The sequence below is a fragment of the Sceloporus undulatus genome, chromosome 6 (genome assembly GCF_019175285.1).
Source record: "Sceloporus undulatus isolate JIND9_A2432 ecotype Alabama chromosome 6, SceUnd_v1.1, whole genome shotgun sequence".
Lineage (NCBI taxonomy): Eukaryota > Metazoa > Chordata > Lepidosauria > Squamata > Phrynosomatidae > Sceloporus > Sceloporus undulatus.
The window spans coordinates 103,100,870-103,119,800 of record NC_056527.1 but is presented as its reverse complement, the minus strand read 5'-3'; the positions used below and the strand labels follow the sequence as shown (position 1 = coordinate 103,119,800).

The 18,931-nt window shown below is 42.2% G+C and overlaps 1 protein-coding gene and 1 long non-coding RNA gene across 2 annotated transcripts; one reads left to right on the top strand and one right to left on the bottom strand.

The window, feature by feature from the left end:
* Window positions 1-206: 206 nt before the first annotated feature.
* On the top strand, window positions 207-10,340 carry LOC121934550. The gene is made up of 12 exons (XM_042475134.1): window positions 207-426; window positions 1,579-1,690; window positions 2,732-2,825; window positions 3,654-3,708; window positions 3,981-4,121; window positions 4,725-4,885; window positions 5,020-5,118; window positions 6,009-6,154; window positions 6,863-7,037; window positions 7,598-7,710; window positions 7,825-7,909; window positions 8,119-10,340. The coding sequence occupies exons 1-12, from the start codon at window positions 303-305 to the stop codon at window positions 8,173-8,175; spliced, it is 1,362 nt and encodes a 453-aa protein (XP_042331068.1). The 5' UTR covers window positions 207-302; the 3' UTR covers window positions 8,176-10,340.
* Window positions 10,341-10,447: 107 nt separating this feature from the next.
* Window positions 10,448-15,618, bottom strand: LOC121934551. Its single transcript, XR_006104637.1, has 2 exons — window positions 14,493-15,618; window positions 10,448-11,053 (listed from the first exon to the last, which is right to left on the bottom strand). It is a non-coding gene; the product is annotated as an uncharacterized LOC121934551 (long non-coding RNA).
* Between the last annotated feature and the right edge of the window lie 3,313 nt (window positions 15,619-18,931).

Below are 18,931 nucleotides of genomic sequence, written 5' to 3'. Positions count from 1 at the left end.
ACACACATATATATAATAAATATATGATATGATATAAATATTTTATAATAAATATAAATATTAAAATATAGGTTCCCTATTAAAGTCCAGTCCCGCTTTGCACCATGGGAAATGTAGTATTGGGACTTAGGCCTGGAAGTCCAGCGGGGGGATGAGAGGGAGAGGCCACGTGACTGGAAATAACCGTGGTGCCTTATGGGAAAGCGAGCGTTCTCTCTGCGAAATGCCTTTTGGGGGTTGTAGTCCTTTCCCACCGGCTGCTCTTCCCAGGCCTCTTGTCTCCCGGTCCTTCTCCGGCAGCCATGCCCGGGGGAAAGGGTGGGAAGCCCCGCGAGGCTGCGAACCCCGTCTTGGCCGGTGGGATTGAGTCGGTGACGGAGAGGGTCCTCCGGGAAGCCCACTCCCTTTATGTCCATCCGGGTCACGGTGAGAATTTCGGGGGGGGGGGGGAGGTTGAAAGTAAGAGAAATAAGAGGAGGGGTCCTTCCACTTCTTCTTAGCCTCAAGGCACCGCTTGGCCTCGGGAGCTAAGCAGGGTCAGCCCTGGATGGGACTTGGATGGGAGACCGACCAAACAAACCACCAGGAGCTTTTATGCTAGGTTGGCAAGTTTTGTTCAGAGGAGGTTTGTCATTGGCTTCCCCAGAGGCTGAGAGAGTGTGACTTCTTGCCCAAGGTCACCCAGTGGGTTTGATGGCCAAGCAGGTAATCGAACCCAGGTCTTCAAGGTTGAGATCCAACACTCAAACTGCTAGCCACACTGGCTAGTTAAACATGGTGTTTAACATCCGAAGGGATGCCATGTTGAGGATGGAAAGAAATTGGCAGCATGAGCTTTCATAGACTTCACTCTACTTCCTCAGATGCATTTGGTGGAGTGGAAGCCAGGCACAGACATATATGTGACATTGGTATGTGAGGATGTCAATTCAAATTACAAACCCTTTGTGTATGGAAATGAAACATCACTTCTTTTCCATACACAAACCATTTGTAATTTAACTGACATCCTCACATGTGTGTGTGTGTGTGCCTGGCTTCCACTCCACCAAATGCATCTGAGGAAGTAGACTGAGGTCTACGAAAGCTCATGCTGCCAATTTCTTTCTTTCAGTTAGTCTCAAAGGTGCTACAAGAAACCTCTCTACATACTTATTCCACAGACTAACACAGCTATGTCTTTGAACTCTACATTGAGGATGGAGCAAGCTTGTTTTCTGCTGCTCCAAAGAATAGGGAGCAGAACAAAGGATTCAAGCTACAGGAAAAGAGATTCCACCTCAACATTCGGAGGAACGTCCCGACAGTAAAAGCTGTGTGACAGTGGGACACACTCCCTCGGAGGAAGTCCCCTTCTTTGGAGGTTTTGAAACAGAGGCTGGATGGCCATCTGTCAGGGATGCTTTGATTGTGAGTTCCTGCATGGCAGGGGTTGGACTGAATGGCCCTTGAGTTCTCTTCCAACTATGATTCTGTGAACACCTGCTGAAACTGCCTCTTCTGCAAAACCATTAAAGGGACAGGACCCATCTCTAGTTTTCAGTTTGGCCACCCTAAATGTCTCCTTCTCCCTCCTAGGTCTGGTGACTATCGGGATACGGCTGGGACTGACCCTGCTCCCACCACGCCGCAAAGTGACCGTCATGGTTATGGGCAACCACAGCGCTGGCAAGAGCAGCTTCATTAACTGGTGAGTGGAGAGTAACAAAAAACTGTGTGACAAAGGCACTCCTCTGGCTATCCTGCCAGGAATGAATGGTGTGTGCCCAAGGCGTTGTAAGGAAATGCTTAGACATTGGCATGGGTGCAAAATACTGTGGGAAATCTTGAGAGAGCAGTTGATATTCACACAGGACCTTCTGAGTAAATCCTTAGGGACTGGCATGGATACAAGACATTGTGGGAAAATCTTAGGAAGGAATTGGTGTGGATGTGAGATGTTGTAGGGAAATCCCTTGGCATAAGTTGGCATGGTTGCAAAGTGATTTTGGGGAATGTATAGGTGGGGCTCAGCATAGTTGTAAAACATTTTGGGAATGCATAACTGGAGGTTGGCAGGGATGCAAAGCACAGTGGGGAAATCAGGGATTAATACAAGCAGAAAGGGTTGCTGATTAATCTTGAGAGACTGATAGCCTGCAAGGCATTGCAGCTAGTCTTAGAGTTGTGGTTAATCATAAGGTTTCTTTTTTTAAATATACATAACTCGGTGAAAGCAAATATGAAGTGCTGATATCTTCAGATGTATAGGTGTATAAAATTGATACATACTAACCTAAAGTACTGTAACAGTGTCATTTATTGGTGTATGCTGATTCATTTGAAAGCTTTGTGCAAAGTGTGCTATACTGAAAAAATATCTATATAATGAGTTATTACTGTATATAATTTGTAAGTAATAGAAAATAATACAAGATATACCAGGGAAAGGGTAGCAGTCATACTGGCATTCTGAATAAATGAAAAGGGGTTGAGCATTTAGAAACATTGTGTGATCGGCTTAATCTTTCCAAAAGATAAGGACAAGATGAGACATCACAATGTGTGGAAAGATATTGGGGAAATTAGAGCTAGCTTTCTTCCTGGTACATCTTCAGATTACTTAACTAGAACTTCTTGGCAGAGAGTTATTTCTGGGAAGCTGCGCTTTCCACCCTTAGCCCAGAGCCAGTCATTTTACACATTAGTAATGGAATGATTATATCTTCCTTTTTTCAACATATCCCTGCAGGTATGTGGAAGAGCATATTCAGCGAACTGGCGTAGCTATTGAGACTCAGGGATTCACTTTCATTACCAGTGGAAGGAAGCGAGAATCTCTCACGGTGAGAATTTCATCCTCTCATTTGCACCCTAATAGGAAAACAGGCTCCACTCCTATAATTCTCTGAACTGAGAATGTTTGGTTTGACACAGCAAGGAATTTCCTATAGAGCCTCAACCAGGAATAGCATCATGCTCTTCTCCTGAAGATAGTAGGCTAATTTAGGGAGCACAGGATAGTTACACAACTTTCTCCTCCAATACCTTGTTGCTACTTCTCAATGTCTGTCACCTAAGGTACCCAATTGTTTGGCCAGCTCTGGCCCCAGCACTTTGCTCCCAACAGCCAAATGCCCACAGGAAACCCACAAGCAAGACAAGATGGAGAAAGCCATTCCTCATTGTTTGTTTTTTGATCAAGTATACTCATTTCAAACATGGCTTTCTATTTGGGGAAGTTACAGCTAACAGTGCTTGATCAACAAATCATGTACAAAATGTTGCGGTATGTGCAGTATTAATTTTTTTTTGTTCCTGCTGCCTAAGCTTTCTTCCAGGATAATCCATTCACTGTTTTCCTCTGTAGTTTTATCCCCTGTTCCAGCCAGCTAGTATTCCTTTTTTAGTCCTTTTTGAGTTGTTTATTGTTTCCTCTGAAGTTTTTCCTCCTTTATTTTTCTTTGTACTTGTGCAAAACTTGAGGCATGTTCAAACCTGCTGATATCTTATGCATGGATGGTACTATTTGAAGAATGAGTTTCCTGATGGCACATAAGATGGACTTGTCCTCCATGGATTTTCCTAATCCTCTTAGAGGCCATCTGTGCTGTAGCTATAGGCATAGAACAATCCTATGTCCTAAATCCCTCTGTTTCCCTCCTTTTCTACAGGGTAATGCTACACTCCATCTATACCCCCATTTCCAGGCTTTGCAAAGTTTCAAAGGTTAGTTGGAACCAACTGAGGATAGAGCATGGTGTGTAACTCCATGGTAGACAGTAGTCATTGTCTTATTGCCTTAAGACAGAAAGTTGGGAACTGAAAGATGAAGCTCATTATTTGTTGAAAACAATAGTTAAGGTTTGTCAGTGGTGAGATCTGAAGGATGGCATCTGATGATGGAGGACAAGATGGAGGGTGCAGGTGATGTTCGGCATCTGTCATACGGAAGAGGTGGCTGCTGCAGAGTTTTAATATACTGCTCTTCCTTCATTTAGGTGTGCCAGAATACCTGAGCACTGAAATCTGCACCTCCAAACAGAAGCAGTTTCCCCTAGTCACCTTCCTTGACACTCCAGGCTTGGTGGATGGTGACATGAAATATCCATTTGATGTGGAAGCAGCTCTTATATGGTTTGGTGAGTGTCTTACCAGTGTGGGTAAGCGGAGTAGTGTTGGCCTCTGCCATGGATTCTGCTAATGTGCAGCATGGCATCAGGAAAACAAAAGAACTGCTATCTCAGGTCTAGCTAGTGGCCAAAAAGAAACAGATATGTGTGAGAAGAACTGAAGCATAAGAAAGATATAAATCAGAGGTTGTAAACATTTTGCTAGCTGGATGTTTTGAACTAGTCCTAAAAGTAAAATTCTACCTACTGATAGAAAGACAGCAAAGAGGGTGCCATTCTGGCCTCCCTTTGAAGGGAGTTCAGAGCCTAGGAGCAGCCACCAAGAAGGCACTATCTCACCACCTCACCAGTGAAGGTGGGAAGACTGAGGGAAGGGCCTCTCCTGAGGATCTCAGGGGTCAGACAGGCTCTTACAGGAAGATATGATAGCATAGACTTTAGCCATACAGGTCTTTATAGAGATCATAACCAGCACTTTGAATTGTACCTCAAAACAACTGGCAGCCAATTAAGCTTTTGTAACAAGGAAGTTGGATGATAATAGGTGGCAGATTAATACTTTTCTTTTGTGCAAACAACTGTCAGCCACTTTCCTTTGTTTTCTAACCTCAGGCCAACTATGCGACCTCATCCTAGTTTTCTTTGACCCTATGGGGCAAGCTCTTTGCAAACGCACCCTCAATATTGTGGAGAATCTCAATGAGGGGCACGGTGACAAGCTGCATTTCTACCTCAGCAAGGCTGATGAAGCTGGTGCAGAGGGGGACAGACAGGTACTTATAGGGAGAAGGTCTCCTGGGATAATTGGTAAGAAGTGGGAAATTGAATACTCATTTCAAAAAAAGAAACAGTCCAAAGGTTGTTGACATGTTTGCTTTTGGGTTTTTCTTTTTATCTTCACTGGCAGAGGGTGCTGATGCAGATTGTCCAGGAACTTTGCAAGCGTCCAGGCCTCAATAAATGTGGCTTTGACATGCCCACAATCTACATCCCCAACTCCAGTAAGGTGGGTGGCACCATTTATACTTCTAGAGCAGAGATGTGCATGGTTGTAAAGTCAGTGAGCCAGTTAGACATCCCTCGGTACCTTGGTGAGCTACAACCATTATCTAGCCTGTTCCCTTAGTTGGGGAAATGGGAGGAAGTTACACTTCTAGCAGGCTATCATTTTCCTTCTAGCAGCCTCAGGAAGCCAAGGGTAGGGAAAATTGCAGAAGTGATGACAGCTATAGTGTCAGTTTTTGCATCCACATTGCTGCCTGAGGAGGAGGTGGGAGTATCCCTTCTAGAAATGCATCACTGTCATCTTGGAGTCTGGATAGCAAAGACACTTGGAAGGGGTAAGTGGGCAGTTTCAGAACTTCCAGCCAGGTGAATGTCTGTCACCCCTCTCAAGTGTCTTTGCTTTCAGGACCCCTGGAAGCAAGTGGGATATTTTAGAAAAAGCTAGAAGCTGTGCTTCCTCTGTTTTGGTGGATCTCTCAAAGCAAGCGAAGCATTATAAAAATAGATTGTAGCCATGCACCTCCTCCTTCTCCAATCTGGGTGTTTTAAAAAGTGGGTGTGAGGGGGGATAGTTTGCCATCAAAATTTGGCTGGAAACCATCACATTTGTAAAAATGGTCCATTGAAAGGGATTTGGAGGAGGAAAAAGGAGGCTACAAATTGAGGTTTTGAGGTCTGCCTGCATCCTGTAGATTGGACAATCTCCCCAGCCCTAGTTATGAAGAGAAGGTTGATAGGTGAGCTACTGTGAGGTAGGCTAGTGAAAAGAAATTGGGAGTGTGAGGATGGAAGAAAAGATTTTTTTTTAAAAGCAAATAGTCACTTTTAAAATAGGATGTTGATAATTTGTATAACAGTGATGTGTATAACTCATCTTGCTTTCTCCCTCAGCCAAGCCGATGCGTTAATCAGATTGAGGATATCTGCCGAACTATTGAGAAGACAATCAGCCAAACTGTACAGCACACACTTAATGCCCTGGAACGGGATTGCCATCTCATCAACGAGGCTACACTGCATCTACTAGAGGAGGACAAGTAAGAGCATGAGACTGTGAGAACTGGGCTCTGAGGAAAAGCATAATATTGGCAGCAAGAAGATAGCACAGGTAGAAATGTGAAGTTTTTATGAGGCAGAAAGATGGGCTGAGTGAAAGGCCAGCCATTCTGAACAGTCTTAGAGTTTTAACAGTGAAGGGCAAAAAGGAAATATTTTGCATAAATAAAAATGAAGCTGAAAGTGAGAGTTGAAAAAAAAGTCTATGACCACATTGCTGAGCATCCTAACTAATGGTTTATAAGCAGCATGTCCATGTAGGCAAGCTGGCAGATTTCTCTCACTAGCAGAAATGGATGAGTTAGCCAGAAAGTAACAAGGAAGTCTAATTTAGGGAAATATTGGTCTTCATAATTTACTGTGAATGTTTACTTGGAAGTAAAGCCCTTTGAGTTCAACAAGGCTTGCTCCCGAATAAATATGTATCATAGCAGCCTAAAAATAGTACTCTGCGCTCTTTAGAAAAGTGAGCAGGATGAACTTGATTACCTTTAATTAAAATATGTTGGGACAAGAGAGCTCTCAAGTACTGCTCTTTCTTTAAAAAATAATGTACTGATCTTGGATAGAAAATCCAAGAAATTAGTACTGTATCTGCAATACACTACTACCTAGTAGCAGTCAATGGGACATCTTCCTCATTGCTGGTTTCTGTATTTCACTTTTTTTTCCTCATCTCCCTGTTTCAGCGAAACCAGAAGCAGCAATTTCCGTGCTCGCTTCCGGGGAATACTCTTGGGGATTGCTGGGTGCCTGCTGCCCATCTTTCTCCTTGTAACATTGCTGTTTGGTACCTCAGTTTCTCGCCAGTTGTGGACTCTGGTCTTGGGAGAAGAGCAAAGCCAAGCAATGGAACTATATATGGTAAGCGCTTTGGGGGCCCTGGTGGTGTGGAGTGCCACAGAAGGATAAGTTCCCCGCTTTCTCTGATGATACTCTTCATTTAATTACTGTTCACTCCTAAAACTAAATGAATTCTGTGCAGCCAAAGTATAACTGAGGATTGCAAAGTGCAAAAGAATGTGGATTCAATGGCCTCCATATCTTTTTGTCTCTCTGTGTAACTAGGACAAACACACCTGAGCGACATTTGTTTACCTAATTTCCTTTTTGATCTTGCCATCCTTTCAGTTTGTAAGCCTCTGTGCAGGACTGTTTAATTTTTTTTCAATTTGGACAGTGCCAGGTTATTATAGACATTTAATACTTATATGTAATTAATGAAAACAACCATAAATAAAATGAACATGATTATTTTGCAGAATTGAGGCAGGTCACTGAATTCAGCCTTGGTTGGTACATGATATGGATTGTTTCTGCTTGCACTACTCCTTTTCTAATTATTTTTTTAAAGCACAAAGTACAGCAATTGTGCTTATGGTTTCATGAATGAATAGCAATTATGCCTTATATCTGTTCTTCAGCGTCCAGTTGCCACAATCTGGAGTCTTGTCCCTGAAGAGCAGACCTTAACAGTATTCTTTGGCCTTCTCTGCCTCTCATTTCTCTTCCTGCTCTTGGCCAGTTATACTTTCAGGTAAGAAGCTTCCATTGTTTTACTACAAAAGGTTTTCTACACACAGAGGACACCCTCCATATTTCTGTAGCACTTTTCCTCCCATTATTTCTCTTTATTTTCTGCCCTGCTTAGGACGAAGCCCACACTGTCAAAAAAACAGAAGCGGCAGCTGGAAGACAGACGAGATTATGTGTTGGATGTGGTGCTGGAAAAAAAGGTTGATAACACTGAGAACTTGAATAGGGCGGTTTAGTATTATGACATGAGCTTTGGTGTATATGTCAAACAGTTGTGGTTAACAAAAGAAGGGTGCCTGATCCCTGTGTGGGATTCTGGGTTATAGCCAGCCAAATGGGTATGTCTTCCCCGAGACAAGGACTTCAGTGTATTGAATTCCAAATAATGCTACTATTTTTTTTCCTGCAGAAGCAACTCTATGAGGAATACCTTCGCCTAAGCATTGGTGAGCAGGACTTGAGCTGAAACTCCCTTCCTAGTGTGTCCAGTCCCCTACTGTCATGCTACACTCAACACACCCACCCTCAACTGTCTGAGCTGCTCCAGAGAAGAGACTGTCATGCAACTGTGAATCTTCTAAGGGGCCAGTTAAATGCCTTCCAATCTGGTTGGCAACTTTTTCCACGTAGTTCAACGAATAACCTTGTATTTGTTTGGATAGCAGTGGTATCTTACAATCTTTTGAACTGTGACTAACTATACCTGTAATCCCATGCATCTGAAAGGACAGTGATGTACTTCCTCTCCTTCCTGCTACTCTTGTAACTGATTGGATGGTGCCTCTAGGTTTTCCTGTGAACTGTGTGCTCTGGAGAAAGGAACAGCCACACTTCCCAACTACTCTTCATGTCTGATTGGATTATGCCATTCTTCCTTTCCTAAATGATTCTGTCTTTAAAAGATAATGTCACAGTACTGGCCAGCAATATGTTTATGGCTGCTGTAGTAAGAGCCAAGCATCTTTTTCAGTAAGATGTGGTAACACATATCTTTATGGACCAGATTGGTACTTTCCTTTTTTTGGTTCTGCACCTTCTCTGTCACTGCTGACTCTAGCCTGTGTCTGGCCAGTTCACATGTTCACAAACTCCTAATGAACTAGACCTTGTCCCATCTGACAGCAAGTTTGACATCCTTACCTTTGGGAGAGCTATACCTCATACTTTTAAACCTCACTGGATGTTGAGTGGGGCGTGCAAATGCCCGTCATATTCAGTCTCACAAGTGCCTTCAAATGACTCCAGCTCTTGGGTAGAAGGTGGGACATTTTTGCAAATACCACTGTCTGTTTCTCTGCTCCTACCTATGCTGTGAAACTTACCAATGCCTGTGACTTGTTCAGAGCTAAGAAGAGCTTCTTTTTTGGACTACAGTTTCCACAATCTGTCAGCCACCATCAATGATGGTCACCCTGGCAAATGGATTCTGGAAGTTGTTGTCCCAAAAATTAACTTTTTCAAGCTATTTGCTATAAGCTATAATTTAACCCAGCATACATTGTAGCATGCTGGAAATCTCATCCCTTATTTCCTCCACTGTCTTAAATAATATTACATGTTGTATTTCCTTGCTGTGTTCATTGATGCTAGGGCCCCTTAACTGTAAGTTTTCTTTTAGTGCCTCAGTGATGGCTTGAGATGTTATCCAGTAGTGACAGGGTTTTTTTTCCCCCAATAGTTTTGAGATACTCTGGATAATGAAGCAAGGAACTACAGTATAGTAGCAGCAGTTACATGATCATTAGGAGGTACTGAAGTTGTTCTTATGTTAGGAACTCTCTGTAGTCCAGAGATGGAAAACTCATGGCCCTCTAGATGTTAAAATTACAGCTGCAGTAACTCCTCATGATGCTACTAGTGGCTGACAGAAATTGTAGTTCAGGTAGGCAGTAAGCTGCCCATCTTGCTCTGATCCCTTGCCTTAAGGCATCCTTTACTTATCTGTAGACCTTAAGGGCGTGAGGCAAGCTTAATTTTTCTGAATAGCCTTCACAGCTCCAAAAAGCTATGTTTTGGGCTACAGCTCCTTAAGCTACAAGCCTAGTTTCCATATTAGACTGTAGTGAAGCTGCTGTAACAGAACAGTGTTCAAGTGCTTTGTTTACACTAACCATGGAGAATCTTTTGGCCAGCCAGATGTTTTTGGATTGTAGCACCCACAACTGTTTACCATTGGCCATGTTGAGAAATGGCAGTAAAAACATCTGGGAGACCAAATCTTCCTTACTTTCTGCTTTACAAATTTTGTTCCACCTCATGCAAGGCAGGAAATAGCCAGTATTAGTAACAAGAAATAATGCATATGCTGCCTCTTGGCACTGTGTTTGACTAGAAACTGTACAGTTTCAGGAAGTGGGGCACAACAAGAACTGAAGGGTATGGCACAAATTCCCTAACCTATTATCAGTTCCACCTCCCCAGGTCAGGTCCCTCATAACTGCTAAAGTGACAGTTGGGGAGTTGAGGAGAAGATATATTTACTGGAAGCTATTTTTTTCATTTTTGTTGTGTATCCCTTACTGGTACATCAATCAAACAGGTCTAATAGGGACCTTATTCTACAGTAAACTCCAGCAAGCACTGCCAGAAATTTGAAGTGGACAATTTAATAAAAGCTCATTAGAGAACATGCTTTGGATCTCATTTCTCTTCCTTTTAGTCTGGCCATGTGGCTCCTTTCCTTCCTGCTTTTTGCACTGGCTCATTGACCAATTCCACTCAAATGAGGATCACAAGAAAACAGTAATATGTCTTTATTAAGCATAGAAAAAGTACATTACCTTTCAGAGGTTGAATGTACATAGGCCTCATAGCATGCTTTCCCTAGACCTGCTCCACTTTTGGATCCCTGTATTCTGAATCCATACACCCACAATAGTTCTTTTCATTTTCCTTGCATATTTTCAAACTCCACAATGGTAGAAAAGCAAAGACTTTTTTACACAGGCTAGTCACCTGGTGACACCAACTAAGACAGAGTTTCCTCTACTTGTGCAGCACATTCAAAATGTTAAAGATACTTGTATACTGCCCTTTGTGTATGTCAGCAATTTACAATATGAAATTAACAGCTAAAAACAAAAATGCCAGGCCTGGGAAACTGATTTTCTGTTCCTGAGCCTAAGAATGCCTCATCCCATGAGGAGCCACCTGCAACAATCTCTCCTTCATATGTTTTGGGGTGAGCTGCAGCCTTCAGTTTCACTCTCATATTTGAGTGCAAAGACCTTGTTCCTCACTCCTTAATGCAAGAACCACTGAGTTACACAGCATCCATCCATTTCCATATCCACATCGACATAGCCATTGTGTTCAGAACCTTAATATCATGACAAGACTCAGAGCTGGAGGAAAAAGAGAGAGAAAAGCGTTGTTAATAACATACATGTTTTGGCGCTGCTGTCAGAGGCATTGATCCCTCAGTGTTATGGGCATATTGTATTAATTCGAGCTGCACCTGGTTGGCAGAAACTGTAATTTTGAGGGATTATATCTATTGTAATTGATACTGTTTTTATCCTTTCAGTTACTTCTTTTCCTTTTGCATAAAAGGAAGTCACTTGGCAGACATGGATAGCAGACATCTTCCCTATTGATTCATATTCATGGCAACAGTTGTTGGAGCCTTCTCATGGCCCTTTGTTGTTGTTATTGTTGTGGTGTTCCTTTCGACTTATAGCAGCCCGAAGGCAACCCTTTCATGAGGTTTTCTTGGCAAGATCTTTAGAGGGGGTTTGCCATTGCCATCCTCTTAGGCTGAAAGAGTGTGACTTCCCCGGGGTCATCTAGTGGGTTTCATTGCTGAGCAGGGATTTGAACCTTGTTCTCCAGAATCATAGTCTAAAACTCAAACAACTGCACCATACAACTGCACCCATTTTGTTAGGGCAACTTACCTGCAATTTTCATTTCTTGGATGCAGTTCCCTTCCGTTTCTGTTCTGTGCGTTGCAGCTTCAGGACTATCTTGCGTTCATGGCCACTGGGATTTGGACGGTTGGTGTTGTCCTCAGCCTCTTTCTTGGATCGGCCTTTCCGGGAGGAGGCAACTGCAAACAAAGAATTTAATGGCACCAACAGTTCAACAATTGTGCAACTGGGCTGTAGGGTGGCCATTCACTTGCTTGTTTCTGTTTCTTTACCATCACTAATGTTTCTGCTTCATTGAATCTTAAAGATTGGTTGACCCTTTGTGTCTAGAAGAAAGGATCTAAGGCAAATCTGGGCAACATCCATATGTTTTTGGGCTTGCAGTTCTCTTTAGGCCTTGCCAGCATAGCCAACGGTCTAGCATAATGGGTGTGGCAGTCCAGCAATCTCTGGTGGACTACAATTTTCCAACCCCTTCTCCAAGGGTTGGTTCCCACTAGGTTTGATTCATAAAGACAATATTCTGGTGGAAGCCTGGATCTGTTCTCTGTGAGAGTGGTATATTGCTTATTGATGCTCAGCTAGGAAGGTTTGCTTCGAATTTAGGTGACCAGCAGTGTACAGAACTAGAATAATATAATGCATTTGAATTTGCTGCCCTTGCAAGCAAAATTTCTCCCCCTTCTTTCAAGGTAATCTATCATTTTCCTCTCTCTATCTAAACCTCCCTCCAATCACAACATGGAAATATGTGTTTCATAGCTTGTTTAGCAGAAACCAAGACTGCAGATTTAATACAGTTAGACACTGCTATAGCTGTCATGGGTCCATCCTATGGAATCTTGGGATTTGTAGTTTGTTGTGGCACCAGAGCTCTCTGAAAGAGAACGCTAAATACAAACAGCCCTCTGTATCCATGGATTCAAGCTTTAAAATATTGAAAAAATACATATACATTCCAAAAAGTAAACCTTGATTTTGCTATTTTATATGAGGGACATCATTTTACTATACTACTGTATTTAATGGGACGTGAGCATCTACGGATTTTGCTATCCACCAGGAGAGGGGTGTTGTGGAAGCAAACTCCAGGGAATACCAAGGGCCCACTGTATCTCATAAAACTACAAATTCCAGAATTTCATAGCACTGAGCCATGACAGTTAAAACGGTGTCAAACTGTCTTAATTCTGCTGTGTAGATCCAGGCCAAGATTCTTTCTCTATCCAGAAGAAGAGTCCCTCCCCTGCCCAAACTCCCTTACGCAGAATAAGCTCATCTTAAGACAAAATAGCCGTAGAGAAAAACAGTCTTTTCCCTAGCATTCCTCTCACCCTGGATCTAGGCCACATTCACTTGAACACACACCAGAGGAAAGCTGCATGTGACTCTATGTCATATACAGCTTCAGTGAGTTTCCCACAAAAATACAAACACACAGCTGGTGGAGGACAAGCCCTGGATGCCTACACACATTGTGGAAGCTAAGATTGTAAGCTTCAACTATTTTGTCACTTAAAATCACCCTGATTTTTGGGGTGGAAAGGAGAGAGTACATGTGTTTAAATATGGTTTGGTCTATTTAAACTATTATTAACCTGTTAATACTGTTTTTTTCCTGTACACTGCCCTGAGATCTTTTGATACAGGATGGGGTAGAAATATTTTAATAATAAATACATTTTAAAATAAATGTTAATAAATAAATTTATTTATAAATACTGTACCAGTAAATGTGTGAACATGCACACAGATCCAGTGTGGTGTGGTGGTTTGAGTGTTGGACTGGACATCCAGAGACTAGGGTTAAAATCCCTGCTCAAATTATGGAAACCCACTGAGTGACCCTGGACAAGTCACACTCTCTCAACTTCAAAAGAAAGCAAAGGCAAACCTCCTCGGAATAAATCTTGGCAAGAAAATCTCATGAAAGGTCCACCTTAGGGTTACCATAAGCAGGAAATGACTTGAAGGTACACAACAACAACAACAACAAACAAAACCATGCTCATTTACCCTGCTCTAGTAGCACCTTTGCCAAACGTGGAAACCACAGTAATTGTGACCATTTCAGATTTATATATAGCACCGATTGCAAGGAGCCTTCTTTGCACAGCTTGGGACTGTTTTGTGTGTAAGGAGGAAACATCATGTGTGATCAGAACACAGCATCTAAAGATATATACTGCAGAAATAATGCAGTTTGACACCACTTTAACTGCTATGGCTCAATGCTATGGGATTTTGGGGTTTGTGGTTTGTTGTGGCAGCAGAGCTGACACAGAAAACTAAATATCTCAGAACACTACAAATCCCAGCATTCCATAGCATTAAGCCATGGCAGTTAAAGTGATGTTAAACTGCATTCTTTCTTCAGTGCAGATGCAGCCTAAGAATGCCTTCCCAATCCCCTTAATTCAGATCATTTACCCCAGTTCGCTCGCTGCCAAGTAGAGGTGCCATAAGACTCTTTCATGTGGACTAGTAATATGCTTTGATCTCTCTTCACTCACTATTAGTGTGGTTAAAGGAGTGGTGTGAAATCCACACTTTCAATATATTCATGTTCAGTCAAGTCAGCCTTTTAAACTGGAATACAGAAGTTGCACATAGAACCAAGACGTTATACAGCGTAAAAATCAATTATGAGCTCAGTTATGGCTTATTATAGGTATGGCTTATAGCTGTAGACTGCTTCTAGCGTACCATTCAGTCTTTCATATGCCTCCAGAGCTTGGAAATGTTACTTTTTGGACTACAGCTCCCAGCAGGCTATTCTGCGAACCCATCTTCTCCATCACTTCTTTTCAGTCTCGGCCCATAGCACACATTGGTCCTCACTGCTGCCAACCCTTTCCCATCACTTGATGTCCCCGACTTTGGAATAATCTGGCCTGTCTTCCAATTTACTTACCACTGTATCTGTCCGTAAGGTTGTAGTAATCATACTGGTCAAAGTATTCCACTTCGAAAGGAGTCGGCTGGAGCTTTTCGGCTTGAACAAAAGAAACTGACATGATGGAACTAATCTGTTGTTGGCAACTGACTGAGAAGAAGAAAAAAACCACACGGTGTTTGCAGTGAACTTCCCCTGCTCCGCTGTGAGCCTGTTTTCATCTCCAATGTTGCTTGCCCAACTATATATATATTTGTGTGTATCCACAACAACACCCACAATTGCATCATCGTCTTCTGCCTCTTAAAGGTGCAGCAGACCAGCAGAGTCTGATGCAACTAGTTGAAAACAGAGTGCACCAAGCCCCCTTTGCATGGCAAAACTCCAGTTTCCTTTTCTTTATATCCAGGCTGCAATTTTTTATATGCATATTTGCTTGGAAGCAAGTCTCACTGAATCCAGGAAGGCATCCTTCGAGTAGAGATGTGTACACTTGCATTATTAGTTACCTTATTCTGTTTCTGCCTGTCTACTCAAGAACTATAAAGGGTTGTTCAGATGGAGAAAATAATCCAGGTAGAATCTGGTTTGTTGTTCACATGCATTTCAAATGCATCTGATTAAGTTTTGTGGTGGTGGTGGTATTTCCAAAAAAACCACTTATCGATCTTGGACATTTTTGAGATTTGCATTGTTGGCTATGTGAATAACCGATGAGAATAGACCCGAGATAAACCAGGATAAAACTCTGCATTTCTTGAACGTGTTTTAAATACATTTGCATCATCAACTCTTTTATTTGTGTGCTACAACACTCTACAACTCAAGACAGGAAATGTGGCTCCCCTCTGATTGCATTCTCACAACAACCCTGTAAAGTAGATTAAACATAGAAAGAGACCGAAAGTCATCTAGCAATTTACATGGCTGATAGAAATTCACATCCAACGGCCCCTGGTACACGCCTAACCAATGTGCCACACTGCTTCTTGGGTTCTACTACAATAGGCTGCTCTTCTTCTCAAACTGTCAAGAAATAGTATTTCATTTCGGTGACAAAGTAACAGAAATAACCCTATCTTCTCCTCTGCCACCACATATACTATTCATGTTTGGGTTGCTTGTCTTTTGTCCATAAGCACCAAGTCCCCATTTCTTTCGGATGTGGTGTTTCCCCTAGCAAGGGCCCCTCCTTGTACATTTTCAACTGACTGAAGTCCTTGTGGTTTGGACTGAGCCCAAGTCAAACAAACAGATGGAATCACAAGGAGAGGCTAAGTCAATATTATGTTCCAAGATGACCAATATTTTTTTCAGTGTTCCTTGAAATGTGCCACACTCACAGCAAAACTATTCAGTAACCTGACACTAGCTCCTGTACTCTAGGTGCTCATTGGTTACATCCAGTGGCATTACTACGGTTGATATCACCCTAGTGTGATAACTCATGCTGTTACTCATAGGTTGCTTGGCACACCCCAGCCAGGCTAATACAGTGGGTCCTTAGTATCCACTGGGATTTGGTTCCAGGACCTCCCATGAATACCAAAATCCGTGGGTGCTCAAGTCCCTTTAAACACAATGGCATAGTAAAATAGTGACCCTTATATAAAACAACAACAAAGGGGTCTGCAGCCTCACAAGGATGGAGCCATATTGGATTGCAAAGGAAGTATCTTTGTTGTGCCTCACAAGGATGCAAACATATTGGACTGCAAAGGAAGTGTCTTTGCTGCGATGCAAATGGATGTTAAATTTCCTGGAATTTGAAAATCTCCCAGTACTCCATGGCCAGAAGGAAGAGGGGCCAACCTGCAAGATATGCCCTTCCATACCATCTTAACTTAAGAAGAGAAACAGCAAAATGTAGGTCTATGACTAACATCTTCAATGTTTTTCTCACGTTTAGTTTGTAACATCTTTACCCGATGAAGAAGCCAGTGAAGCTTTGAAAACTTGCAACATATAGATTGTGCATTGTGGTTGGCCAATAAAGATATCACTGTTTGGTGGATTTTTGGATTGGATTAACAAAGCGGGGGAATTATTTGTATTGTATTATATTGTATTGCATTAGTGTTGTATTGTATTTTATTTGTTTATTGGTATTTATTATTGTATTATTGTATTGTATGTTACTGTATTTTATGGATTTGCTTTTGTAATTTTGTAAACAGCCTTGATTCTTTGGAAAGGCAGTATATAAATAAAATTTATTATATTACTATTATTATCATCATCAAATTTTATACATTTTATTTTGGAATACAATTTTCAAGCCGTGGGTGCTGGGTAAAGAATCCATGGATACAGAGGGTCAACTGTTATCCCCAGCAGTAGATTGGAGCTCTGAAGCTCTGAAGAAGAGAGGCTGGCCTCCTTGTCAGTGACAGGGAGGTGAACCTGGACACCCAAAGAAGCCATCTGTGTCCCAGGCTGTTCCAATCTACCTGCCCTGTTCAGAACTCCTGCAGGGATCTTGACACCATTCAGTGAAGGAGATGGCTTCCAGGAATTCGCCACGGCATGCTGACAGCATCCCAGCCATCTTCCTTGCTGCATCCTCGTGGCCGGGTGTCCCCCCGGATCTTCAAAGTCTAGGAGTTCCAGTCCATCCCTGGAAAGGTGCAGCAGTACACACCGGAAGGCAATCCCTTTCCACAAGTGCACCAGGGAGAAAACCCTGTCTGAGATATCACCCAGTGCAGTCTGCACCCTACACACACACACTTAGCCGGGTGGCCAAATGTCTTAACCACAAAGGAGGACAGGGCACTGCAAAATGTACGACATTCAATAAAATGTTGGACATTACAAATAAAAGCTAAAAACTTTAATATAAATGTAAATTAATGCTTCTTAGTCATGCTCAAAATAGAAGACATTTTGAAATTCCTCCTGGACAGAAGGCTGAAAAGGAGGATATGTCCTGGAAAAGGACAACATCTGGTCACCCTGTCCCCTAGAAACACCTCTGTTTATATCAGCAACCATTAACATTTCAAGTCAAGGGTAGGCAACTTGTGGCCTTCAAGGTGGTTTCATCCTTACCTTCAGTAATGAGGAATAACAAACAATGTGATCCAAAAACACAGTGGCCCACCTCAAAAAGAGCTAAAAGGGGTGGGGAATAAGGTTTTGTGTTCCACCAAAACCCAGAGTTGGTTGCCACTTTTACCAGACTTCTCAGAGTCAAAACAGAAATTATCCAGTGATCGAATCTTCCAACACATTTTATATCAATGAGCATGTCTGTGTAGGGTTCCACTTTTAGCAAAGTAGCGGCAAGGGTTGGGCGCTAACTACTAATCGCCCAACGACCAATTTTCCTTCTCTAAATCCTCCCCTTGAAATTGCTGTTGCCCTGCCAGGAATAAAAATACAAGCATGTATCCTATAATTTGCTGCTTCTGTGTTATTAGCAGTTTGGAAGTCAGGGGCACAAATAAGATCTAGAAAACAACATGGTGTTGTGTGTGGAGTGGTTAAATTTGCCATTCCAACATTGCGGTTCCAATAAAAATTGGACAAACCCACTAATGTCAAAATGTGTGTGTGTGTGTGTGTGTGTGTGTGTGTGTGTGTGTAATGACTAGGTGATCTGATTCCTATTATTCCCAGAAACAACTTAATGATTTTGGATTGAAGAAATATTTTTTTAAAAAGACATTATTGGCCTTGCTCTCAAAGGATGTTTCCAAATGTGTTAAACTACAAATCCTGTCATTCTCATATAGTCATTGACCATATTGGCTGGGAATGATGGGGACTCTAGTCCAACACATCTGGAGGCATCCTGTTGGAGAAAGCAGGACTAGACCTAAATCTGTTAATGACAGAGAAATGGATTAACTTTTCCTCTCCCCATACCAATCCATTGTATGCAAGGGAACAAATATGTGCCTGCCTCACCCTCTACATTGCCCCATATCCTGCATATCCAGGAAGGGGTATAACCTCTGAATAGTTCCTATATGCCCCAAATCCGGCTAAGACAGATCAAGGCCGGATCAAGAAGAGTTAGATGCCTCATGCAATCCAACCTGGAGTATGTGGTGATTCAGGTTCATAATCATGTCATTGGGAGACTGTACACAAACATGACTTTTTAATGATCATTTGGCACACATAACTCAAACAGTGAACAATCCAGGAAAGCAATGTCAGCTGATCTTTTGCACGGAATTATATTATAAGCACTGCATTGTTTCTATTTCTTAGAGTGGCTGGAAGTGCCAGGGAAGCTTTTTATGAAGACCATTACTTCATAACAAGAAATTTCATGCATTTTGTAATATATTTTTATTTACAAATGTACAAAGGGAACATAAGAGAGAAGGCAGGTACCCCAAAAGGCACTGCCAGTGTGAAAGTATCTCTAGAAATCTCCAGGTCTTCCAGATAAACTCTGTGGTCAACATCTGCTGGAAGCTGACCACAGAATTGTGCTGGAGAAC

What these genes read in the sequence shown, in the direction of transcription:
- LOC121934550 (XM_042475134.1), top strand. Translation starts at nt 303, where the DNA reads ATGCCCGGGGGAAAGGGTGGGAAGCCCCGCGAGGCTGCGAACCCCGTC. An exon ending in TTATGTCCATCCGGGTCACG is followed by an intron (nt 427 to 1,578) that starts GTGAGAATTTCG and finishes TCTCCCTCCTAG; the next exon opens with GTCTGGTGACTATCGGGATA. An exon ending in GTGCAGAGGGGGACAGACAG is followed by an intron (nt 4,886 to 5,019) that starts GTACTTATAGGG and finishes CTTCACTGGCAG; the next exon opens with AGGGTGCTGATGCAGATTGT.